Source organism: Psittacula echo, assembly GCF_963264785.1.
Source record: "Psittacula echo genome assembly, chromosome: 3".
NCBI classification, from domain to species: Eukaryota; Metazoa; Chordata; class Aves; order Psittaciformes; family Psittacidae; genus Psittacula; species Psittacula echo.
In genome coordinates this window covers 33,145,822-33,157,955 of record NC_137736.1, presented here as the reverse complement: position 1 = coordinate 33,157,955, position 12,134 = coordinate 33,145,822, and the positions used below count along the sequence as shown (strand labels likewise).

Sequence of the window (12,134 nt, the reverse complement as noted above, 5' to 3'; positions counted from 1 at the left end):
GATGGAAAACGAAGAGTATTTAGACACTTTCATTTGTAAATTACTCCTAACGGGCAAGAATGCAGCAGGAAAAATCACTAGTCCCTACACTTTCCTGCTGTATGTTAGCTTATTTAGCTGGGTCAAGGCAATATGGTAAGATAACATGAGTGTTAAAATAGCACAGAAGAGGCACTTACAGATACGTTAAAGCTGATTTAAGGTCAGTGTTAGAAACAGGAATAAAATTTTTCATTTCCTCATGAAAACTGGCTTGAAAAGGTGCTTGAACACTACAAAGATTTTGCGAAATGTCTCCCAATTAAAAAATGAATGTTCTTTTCTCTAGCAAAAGAAGAGGAGAATTGAAATATCTAGAAAAGTCTAAGGCAGGAGGCAAGCTGACCTATTGATTGAATTATCCATCTCTATCTTGATGACTACAGGATATTTCTTTGTCATAATCAATGACACCAAAGAGATGATAAGCTATAATTTTTCCAAATCTGCCTCTTTTTTTTTTCGTTCTTTCTATGCTCTTAATCTTTTCCTCTTTGCCAAATTATTTGGTTCTTTGAAATGCATACTTATCATTCAAAACAGAAGTTATTAGCGTTAGCGATCAAAGTCTGAGACACACAGACTCCTCCTCTCACAAGTTTTAAATTTTTTAAGTCTTTTAATTAATCTGTTAATATATTGAAGATTCAGCACAGTTTTAAGCTTTGATACGCAGTTTTCCTTAGTTAGAACCTTAGAGGAAAAGCTCCAGAAATAATGGGGCCATGTCACTTCCTCTATGCATTACCTATATGAATGTTAACGTACATTTTTCCCCCACATTGTTTCTGCTTTGTGGGGTATGAGAGCTCTGGAAACCCTTTTCTGCTTTCAACATCAAGCACCTAAAAGGCTCAGTACAAGCTGGATCCTTGCCGTCTACTGCACATACATTTATGTGAAAAATTAGGACACTTCAAATGTCCCGTTCCTCTATTGCACAATGTTGTAACATTTGTCTCCATTTTCAATGAAACCTTAGTTTGCAAAAGATTGTTGTACAAACAAGAATTACTGGACAGATATATTGACTATCTGAAAAACACTGACAGTTTCTTATGACATCTCCATTGAATAGTTCATGTGACACAAAGTGGGTCTGTGGGGGCCCTTCCAGAGGAGCTACAATCCTTATGAATACCAGTAATTATGCACAGGACCCTCTCTTCAACTACTGCTAGCCAGTTGAAGTTCAGGCATCTATCTTAAGCTATTTATCAGGGATTTTTTTCTGTAGTCATTAAAGTTATAAAAGCCCTACCAAATGATGCTTCATCTGTTCTGATACAGGAGTCTAAGGCAAGCAAGATATGTCACCCTTTGGTGAGGTCTGCCTCATTTTGGCTACTCAGTAGTCTGAAAGACTGGGTCGGCCTGAGCATGCTAGTTTAGGCTGTAAAAGTTAGCTGAGACCAACCTCACCAACAGAAGGTGCTTCCCCTTGATCTGAGAAATCCTGGTTTACCTCTTTCTTAGGAAGGCAGGTCTTTGTCTTGACCTACAGATTCGTGAAGTGATGCTACCATGGATCTAGGCCTGGGTAAATCCTCAAAAAACTTGTAACACCAATATAATTAATCTGATATTTTATTTAGTTTTTTTCATGCTAATTATTATAAAACCATAGTAATACTGTGAAAAATTGCTGTGGGACTTTTATGAGGAAAGCTTTGGATATAATCTTCTTCTAAACTTTCATACACAGGAGGCCACAGGATTAAATACTTTATTTACATGAATACCCCTGCAGTTTTTATTTGGCCTTAATAAATCTGCACAACTGGAATGTAGTTCTCAAGTATTTTCCTGCCAGCACTCCTTCTGAACTGCATTCCACATTTTCTGTTTGCAAGGTGTGTTCCTCCTCTCCAGCACTGAAATTGGTGATAAGCTGTAGCTGGTAAAATGAAAATGCCATAACTCAGGGAACAGAGATGAAGACGTTCATCATGGAGTCCAGGCTAAGTAAGAAGTTTATCACGGAATCAGCTTTGGTGCTGTCTGGGGGGGTGTTGATCTGAGAAAGAAATTTTTAGTGCTCTCTAATACATCAGTTCCCCTGGCAACATTTACTTTAGCTTTAGAAATGATTTTGTCTCTAGTCCAAAAAGCTTAATTGCTCTGGTTATCATTCAGTTTATTCTAAGGAACTTTTCAATATATGATAGTGTGCCAAGGAAATGTAAATATCGTTCTCTACACTCATTATCATCACTATTACAGTTTTCATTACTGCTTAAGGCAATGATTTTAGACCTCCTCCTGAGCTTTATATGCAGAGCCAGATTCTTCAAGGAGTTCAGGCAAAGTGCAAATCTATCATAGCTCCTTCAAAACTCATGTGCTCAGCACCTATCAGCCAGTGCATGGTAAGTCACGTGTCAGATGAACAGTGCACAACCCTTGTCAATGATAGGCACACACAAGCACTATACCCAGGGCTCCAAATCCCACAGAACTTCTCTGATGAAGCCAGGAAAACTACCATGAGACTATGAAATTATACCCCTTTTCTTTCTTTTCTGATGATTTTCAAGGTTGCCAGTTAAGAGAAACATTAATACTCACACCTCTAAATATAGAATATTAATGAATATTCCCTAGATGACCTGCAGGCATGATCCAAAGTGACACTGTGACAATGAGGGAGCACATTATCACCGTGAAAGGAGGAATTATGTTGGAAGACCTGTGTCTTTTTGCATTTTCATGAAATACATCCTATGACTGACATCTTGCTGCTCCCTTTGGGCATTCAGTTAAGATCACTAAATAGAAATGGTAGGATTTTTTCTTAGAAATAAATGTCTCCTATGCACTGTACCTGTGATATGGAGTCTGTGACTGAAAGCTGCCTTTTTGCAGTAAGAGAACCCTGCAGAGATAGTTTCAGATATTCAATTTCTGTTTATGTGGCAGAGTAATGGAAGTGCTCTTGATCAGTGCTGTATTTTGGCTTCCTCATATAAAGGAATAGTGAACTTTATATTTGGCTGTTTATTTCCTTTGCAACACTTGTATTGAAAATGAGATTCCCTAAAAGCTTAGGGAGCTCGTGAGTACTGAAAGACCTCAAGATATAGTAAAGACCAATATGTTTATAGGGTAAAGTTTCCAGTCTGCTCTTCTCCCCTATCATATGCACCACTTTCTTCAGCAAAATTGGAGAAGACATTAGCACTTGGTTGTAGCAGCAAACCTCCTGCCACTTGACTTACATCTGCAAGGCATGCAGGTTTGGCCTCAGCATAAGGGGAGGGGATCACTAAAATGGCCTGCAGCAGTGGGAGAGTACCAAGGTGCATCGCACACCCTCGCCCTCAGCACTGAGATCTCCCTCCCAGCAACAAGTGCTGCTACCCTGCTGCCTCCTCACCCCTGGCAGGAGCAAGCTGCATTACTCACATGCACCATGGCTCACTCCCACTCCTGCCTTACAGCTCAACTCACTTGTCTTTTTAATTCCCTCATTGAACCTTTACTAGCAGAAGCACATGTAAAAACTGCAGGTCCCTTTATGTACTGGAGTGAAACATTTACTTACAACTGCTGTTCCAGCAATAATGATTAAATTAAACATGAAGGTAGTAGAGTTGCCTGGAAGATCTACAAGATGGAGGTGTAAATCACACCACATAACTAATTTATGATATCCTGCACCCACAGCTGTATACTGACAGTTTGTAAGTGTAAGGGCGGCTGTGATTTCTAAGTGCTTTTGGAAATAGAAGACGAGGAAACACAGGATTACACAGGCCTCTATCCCTGCACCCAAATTCATAAATAAAATGAGGTCGGGTTAGGTCAGTAGCTGGATACAGGGGATGTTGTGCACATGGTTCAGTTGGAGAGATTCTGAGAAGGAACTTAAATTTCAAACTTAAACAGGGGAGATTAGGTTAGTTATAAGGAAGAAATTCTTTACTGTGAGGGTGGTGAGGCACTGGAACAGGTTGCCCAGAGAAGTTGTGAATGCTCCATCCCTGGCAGTGTTCAAGGCCAGGCTGGACAGGGCTTTGAGTCTTCTAGTGTGAGGTGTCCCCGCTCATGGCATGGGGGGTTGGAACTAGGGGATCGTAAGGCCTCTTCCAAACCAAACATTCTATGATTCCATGATTTTTTATTCCCCCTCCCCCCCAAGTATGCATTTTTGAATTTGCGAAATGTAATTTCTCAACTGAAATTATCTGATTATGGTTTTCAGTGAAAACATACTTGAGCAAACTTTTTGGAAGGATAGCCTTAAACCACTGTGTTATTAGGCTTTGAAAAAAATCTCTACCTGCTCAGCCAGAACGTGTGCAAATTCAAGTCTGTTTTTTCAGGAATAAGCTAATGAATTTAACTCCAGCTGCAATCAAACAATACATCAGAAAGATAAAGGAGGGAAAACAGTAAAACAAAGATAAATGTAGTAAGGAGGACCTATCCTAGTTACAGTTTTTAATACATAACTGCTTGCATTTGGCAAACAATCTGATGGCCTTCAGTTATTTGACATTTCCCTTTTAAGTGGCGGGGGAACAGTGCTGTGCTTCCAGATCCCAAGGTCATTTAACCACAGTCAAATAGTGCTGCCTGTGGTGACACAGACAAAACCATTTCAGGTTGCAGCTTGATCTTCTGAAAGGTATCAACTGTGGTTAAAGTTGTCTTCTATCAATTCCCTTGCTATGGTTTTAACAACCTTTCACTTGACACTTGTCATTTGGAAAAAAACCTTCTGAATTCAAAACACAGCTTGTTTATAAGGTTTTAAGGTGCCTTTGACTTGAAGGTGTCTCACGTTTACGTCGTTAATGGCAAGAGTGGCAAATGTGGCAAGATTGCATGCTTAATACTTGAGAAAACAATCCCATTCTTGATTTATGGGAATTATGTATTTGCCTTAGGAAGAGAAACCAACTAGTCATTTTTGGATGTACAAACTAAGGCATTTTAGAAAAGGCAGGAAAATCTAACAGATTCAGGTTCAACAAGGTTTATTTCTGGGTCCTGCTCTTGGGTCACAACAGCCCCATGTAACACTACAGGCTTGGAGAAGAGTGGCTGGAAAGCTGCCTGAGGGAAAAGGCCCTGGGAGTGTTGTTTGACAGCTGGCTGAATATGAGCCAGCAGCATGCCCAGGTGGCCAAGAATGCTCATAGCATTCTGGTTTGTATCAGAAACAGTTTGGCCAGCAGGGGCAAGGAAATGATTGCCCCCTGTACTCAGCACTGGTGAGGCCGCACCTTGAATGCTGTGTTCAGTTCTGGGACCCTTATTCCAAGAAAGATGTGGAGGTGGTGGAGCATGTCCAAAGAAGTACAATGAAGCTGGTGAAGGGTCTAGAGCACAAATCTTCTGAGGAGTGACTGAGGGAACTGGGCTTGTTTAATCTGGAGAAAAGGAGACTCAGAAGGGACCTTATTGTTCTCTACAACTACCTGAAAGGAAGTTTTAATGAGGTGCGTGTCAGTCTCTTCTTCCAAGTAACAAGTGATAGGATGAGAGGAAATGGCCTCAAGCTGTGTAAGGGGAGGTCTAGATTGGATATTAGGAAAAAATTATTCATTGAAAGGGTTGCCAAGCATCGGAACAGGCTGCCCAGCTTAGTGGTAGGGTCATCATCTCTGGAGGTATTTAAAGGATGTGGTGCTTAGGGACATGGTTTAGTGATGGACTTGGCAGTGCTGGGTTAATGCTTGGACTCAATGATCTTATGGTCCTATGATTCTATTAATTTTAACTGGAAAAATAGCAAGCCTCCTAACTTGACTACATCCCAAGATTTTAATACCTTCTCAACCAGCAAGAAGCGAACATACAAAACTATGGTAACAAAATACTTTACTAAAATATCATCCACTGAATAGTTATCCCAGCACTCTCATGTTCTATGCAAATAATGCAAATACTGTCACGCATTTTATATTAACATTATATAGTAACCCGCACAAATCCAAGAAGAGCAGCATTCCTGTCAGATCCGTAACAGTTAGCCCTTTTGTTCCATTCAGCTTTTACGTAAGGCAAATGTTTCATTATAAAAATGTACTGTATTCTCAAAAGTGGCAAGAGGAGTTACACCTTCTCAGTACTATTAAATCAGGTAAGATGTGTGACCCGATCCTTCAGAGACATTTTTTAAAATCCTAACCTAAAAAAAGAATGCTTTCATGAGTTAAGAGTTGTGGGAAATGTATTCAGTTTTCTGTACTCAAAACTGATCTTGTGTTGAAAAAAACTGAGTATGCTGAAATGCACAACTCTAACCAACTCTAAGACACTACCAGCTCTTCTGCTTTTTGCACTCTTTCCTACTAAATGAGAAGCAAGGGAGTAACTTTTCAGAGTAACTTTTCAAATCTATTCACAAAAACTGGTTTAATGATCGTCTGACTCAGAAAGCATAAAAATGTTAGGCTCGTGCCCCACTTTTACACATGAATTTCCCCCACATTGCTGAAATTCTTTAGTTAGTTAATACAAAATTTTAACAATAAGTATACATGTACAGCAGGATCGTGTTTACAGTTCTAGTTGTATTTATGATCATTTTGTAAAGCTTTTTCATAGGAAAATATAACTTCTTTTTTCTTTTTTGGCAAAAGGCCACTAATACTGTTTTGATTGTGTTAAAAGCCATGATCTGAGGCCTAAGCTGCAAAACCTAATTTCATTCAGCTGATACATATGGCTAGCACAGTGGTTTTCTTTAAATGAATAAATTTGCTTCACATGCAATCATCCACTTTTCTTAAATGACCTTTTCCAACAGAATAATGTTATATTTTAAAGAATGAATTATTCATTTACTATTCTCATTCAAAACAGCCTCTGAATTGAGAGAATTAGGAAATCATCTTCTAATTTATGCAAACACAAAGAAAATCATATGCTGAGGAAAATACTGTGCAGCAACCTAAAGCATTTTCTTGGGAAGCTTCTTTGCAAAAAGGACAGGAATGGGCTATCTGAATCCGTAACATTTCAACCTGTACTCATTTGCTCCTCATCAGAGATTTAGCAGCAACAAGCCAAATGCTTCAGGTAGGCAGGCCATTAGGTGCTTAACAACATATATTCAGTTGGGACAAAATGTTTCATACACAGTAATAAAGAAAGGCATCGGTCACTTGAAATTGCAAACAGACTCCCTGGAAACAATATCCAGAATGGCATGTTTTAATAAAACATGCCTGAGGACCTTATTCCCAATGGCATGGTAGCTACGAATTTAGCCCCCAAAATAGCAATAGCAAATGTGATTAACAGAGTCTATCATCATCTTCCCACTTGGTAGCTATATTCAAGTAATTAGGAACACTCCTGAACTAAAACAAAAGCCACAATCAAGATGTATAGCAAAACTGACCATGAAGGGTAACTTTTCTTATGATAATTCAAAGTCACAGACTGCTCAGGCAAGATGTATTTTAATGCCACTCACTAGCAGCCATCGTTCAGGGAAGCAACCCAATATACTGTCTCCTAATGGGAGACTTCACCCTTTGGCCACCAAGTCAACCTGACAGAAGACCAGCAGCTGCACTGACCTAGAAGCTAGGTACCACCATACTGCTTGTATCTCAACATCCACGGGAGATGAACAAGTCAACACATTTGTATGTAAATTAATAGCTATTCTGCTGAGATACAGGTTTCCTGGGACTGCACGGTTGGACTGGTCCTGCCAGCTGGGATAAGGCTGGGAGCAGGCACAGAGGTGAAAGTGAGACCCACAAAGGATTGCAGGATTAATTTCTCTGAGAACAAGAAGAGTCCAGAATGAACACTAGGCTGCATTACGCTGTCCCATCTCACAGACCCTCTACCCTATGAGAGAGGGAGCTAGGAGAGGCCAGGAAGCATTTCTTTATGCTCAGCATTTTTCCATAAATCAAACCAATAGCCAGTTTGCACCTTGGGTACAATAGCAATGAATGGCAAAAGGACATTTCTGCAGGTTACATGGAAAGAACTGTGATTAAAATACCGTTGCTAGGCTTTATCAGTCTGACCCACTGCACCCACTAAAGGCAGCAGCAAAAGTAGACGTGCTACCGCAGGGCTTTGAGCCAAGGGCAGAAACATCTGTGAAGTTGGGGTGGGATGTGGAGAGATGTTGTTCAACCCAAAGCTGGGCTGCTCACCCTCTGGCAAAGCTGTGCACTGGGGAAAGGTAAACACCCACCTGAGCACCTGGATAGCCATATCCCTGCAAACACAAAAAAAAATTATGCAGCTATTTTCTGAATAGGAAACTTAAAGAAGATTATTCAACAAAACAAATAAATATTCTTTCTTTCATCATCACTTGTCAAAAATAAGTGCTGAGGTTACTCCACATCAGAAGAAAGTAATTAATATATTATTACCATTATTAAACACTTTTCAGGATGTGGCATATTCCTGCTGAAAATACTTATCCTGCTCTTCAGACACAGGCAAGTAAAAAGAGACACTTCAACAGTCCTCACAAACTTAATAAAAAGAAAGGAAACAATAAAAATAAAGAATCCCAAAGTAATAAAATATCTTTCCCTGTCTTTCCTCCATGTTTTTTACGACATTCAGTATATGTTCCCATTCCCAAAGCCCTGCTGCTCTGCCATCCCATGGCAGGGTCTGGCCCTGATTCCCAGCACTGGGACTGACCTGGACCCCCACCTCTCATGACCAGGGCCCAGTCATCACAAGCTTGACCTCAGACCATGATACTGCCTTAAGATCAGGACACTTGGTTGGACCTGGCTGCCCTGCTAGCTCACATGGGTGTGTGGGGCTGAGCCCTGCCGGCTGTCGGATCCCCTCAGCTCCCAGCTCACCTTTCCCTAGGGAGCAGCCCCACATTTACTGCTCTCTGGAAAAAAACATTTCACACATAGTGTAGACATTCGATAATTCTTTGCTGGCAAAACTGACTTTTTCTTTGCATGAAAATAAATCAAACAGGAGTGTTGCATCAGGCATGATTTGATGAACTCCTTTTCCCTCCCCATAGCTCAAATGTATTTTTCACAGCATCTACTATAAAGACGCAATTCCTTACCTCTGAAATCTCCAAACATCCTAGTGATTTCATGAGTCTTTGCTTGGTAACGCAATAAGCAATAAAGCTCCCAGCCTGAATGACTACTCAGGCACATTTTTCCATTAGGTCTTGTTTAAAAGAGAAAAATTCTCCTATCTTCTCCCTTACGCATTCAGTTCCTCATGGGGGAAAATGTCTAAATCAGATGCACTGCTTAGCTCACTGTGAGTGACTCCAATTTAGCCTTGGCAAACCATTTAGAGTAGCTTTCAAGCAATCAGAGTGAGACACAAATGTAAAAGATGTCTCCAGTGTCTATTGTAATAGAAAGACCAGGACACTCTCCACTGAGCATGGATCCAGCTCTACAACATATAATTTTCAGCAGGAGGTGTGTAGAGGAAAACAGATGCAGTTGCCTTACACATTCACTGGGTGACCTGCAGTACCTAAGGTTGTCCTCTGTGGCAAATTGTTCCATTTCTGCAAAAAAAAACAGTGTAGAGAGAAGGGATCTGTGCCACTATGCAGTCCTGCCCACTCGGAGCTGGCTGCAAAGGCAGGGCTGCAGTTCCCTATGCCAGGAGGGGAACGTCCTGATAGCTACAAACATCTTTTCTTAAATGCCTGCACAGCTAGGTGCAAATGCAGGAATCTATCAAGGGGGGGCCAGGAAGAGGATGCAGATTCTTTTCTTTGAACAGAAGTACTTTGACTTTTAGTTCGGCGCTGCAGAATTGTCCCCAGCCCTGTAGCAGCAACATTTGAGGGCAGGTTTGCAGGCCTGCGTCTTTCAGAAAATAACAGTAACTGTAACTTCTGTAGAGAGCGGATGCAAAGAAGGGATGCAAAAAGGTGGGTGTGAATGGGAGATGAGAGTTTTGCATGTTGTTGGGCAGAAATGGAGAATAAAATAACCCTTAAAAAAGTCTGTAACATGATGGATCTAGAGTTAATTGGGAGTTTTGCTGGACTCGAGAGCAGCCCCGTAAAAGTGGAGCATTTGAGTTTCTTAGTTTGAGCAGGGAAGGTGCTAGAGCACTCATCCGTGGGTTTCTGTCACTAAGTGATTCCAGTAGCTCAACTGCTCAGATGGTTCTACTTCATGGCACATCACAATTTTCTTAAAGCGAGAAACAGAGAACGTAATCCTCTCTGGGAAAAACGTCTGCTCTGAATGAAGCTCCTCCAGGTGAATTTTTAGTTTGGCAAGGCACAGCCCTACGAATACATCCTCCAGTTTAATGAACGAAATGCTCTCTGAAACATTATAGATCTGACTAGCAACATCAGTGGATAAAACATAGCCAGTCCCGGAACAAAACGGCGGGTAGGTCTTTCTCGGATACTCCTCTTTACTCACATACCACTTACTCCTTCTTCTTCGTATGGGGAACTCATGCAGTTTTAAAAAGCCTGTGAAGAATCTAGTGGTCCTCTTTTTCCTTAGAAGAAGCTCAGTGAGGTAAAAAACATTGACAAACACATCTGTGTCGGTTTTCATCACAAAGCTGGACTGGTTACAAAATCTGTGAACCCATTCAATTCCCATCATGGTCTTCAAAGTTAAATTGTAATACGTGTCTGTAAAATTCTTTTGGATAATGTCTTTGTACTTTTGGCTTTCAGCAGTGATATCAGCTTGCTGCCTCAGATTCACAGTGCTTCCTAGGAGGAAATATGTCACCAGGCGCTTGCCAGCAACTGTTCTCTCCTTCCCCCAAGTTTGCCGGATGGCCATCCTGGCATCAATGTGGTGGTATGAGGATGTCACAAGCAGGACGAGGAAAGGTGGGTTCTTCTGGCAATCTACATCTGGGAGCTGCGAGAAGTTTCCTTCAATTCTCCTGAAAGTCTCTATGGGGAATATGTAATCTTGGCTGTTTTCACAGAATATACAGTATTCAGTCAAATCGTAAAAAACCCAGAGGCCAGCACAGCTGAGCCCTATAAGGCAAATGATCAGCCTGAATTTTCTGAAATACATCTGAAAGAAACAAGAAGGAAAAGCACATTAAAAAAAAAAAAGAAAGAAAGAAAAAGTAATACCTAGTTCTTTTCAGTGCTGCATACCAAACTGTCTGCATAGGGATTCGAAGCCAGGTCGTATCTAATTTAAATCTTACCTATTTCAGGGCATTCACCCACATGTATTTCTCTTAGTATCATTCCCACAAGGTGTTCTGCCAGAGATCAAATTCACAATCTTGCTTACTTGAATCTGCCCCCCAAGCCAGCATATCCTCAGAAATCCACAAAACCATGGCCACTGACACCAGGTTAGCCTGGCTGATGCTTCAGATCTCCTCCCCATTTTCAGCATCTTACAAACCATGACTTAGATCCACCAGGGCTCTCACAAGCCAGAGGGTGGAGAAGCAGCGGATACATGCCCATGCCAGACTGGAGAGAATAACAGCAATAGTTGGAGGTTTTTTAAATACCATGTTTCTCCATGTGTTTGAAAAGTGCTTGTGTCCCAGAGCAAGCCAGTGCTGTCCAACTGGCAGACCCAGCCAGGTTCCTCCCATCTTCATCTTCTTCACGTCCTGTGGGGCTCTTGCGCTGACCCAGAAACTGCTCCTGATCTTTTTGCTGGAGGGGCCATGAGTCACATATTTGAAGTTAGGTCAGCTGCTCAGAAAAAAAACACAGCAGTGGGTCAGATTATTTGGATGTTTCACCTTTTGCAGAGTTTAGGTGACACACATGGTGGTGCTGAGTTGAGAAAGGGTTGTCCATACTCACCTCTCCTTTCTGCTTGAAAGGGATTCAAACAGTAACAATGATGTGCATTCATTCATCCTTGTAACAGATTAAAGTGCTGTGTATCTGGTTACAAATAAATTTTGAGAGAGAGAAAAATTATCAAAGCAAATCCAAAAAGAGACAAAAAACCATACACATCTCCATAAATTGACCTGGGGAGAAAACTATAATGCTTCATTTACCCATTCCATTAACCCACAGGCCCACCAACTACTATTTTAGAGCTCTAGGGTGGGGGAATTTTACCGGGGCAAAAAGCATTCCTTTCTGCTTCTCCCTTTCTTTATGAAGAACTGGATCTGGCTTCCTA

At 41.1% G+C, this 12,134-nt stretch overlaps 1 protein-coding gene across 1 annotated transcript; it reads right to left on the bottom strand.

Annotated features, from left to right (window-relative positions):
- Positions 1-10,097: 10,097 nt before the first annotated feature.
- On the bottom strand, positions 10,098-11,592 carry B3GALT5 (beta-1,3-galactosyltransferase 5; the record flags this gene model as incomplete). The annotated part of the gene is made up of 2 exons (XM_080612306.1): positions 10,098-11,042; positions 11,500-11,592. 2 exons carry the CDS (start codon positions 11,590-11,592, stop codon positions 10,098-10,100), a joined length of 1,038 nt encoding a protein of 345 aa, XP_080468432.1.
- Positions 11,593-12,134: the final 542 nt, after the last annotated feature.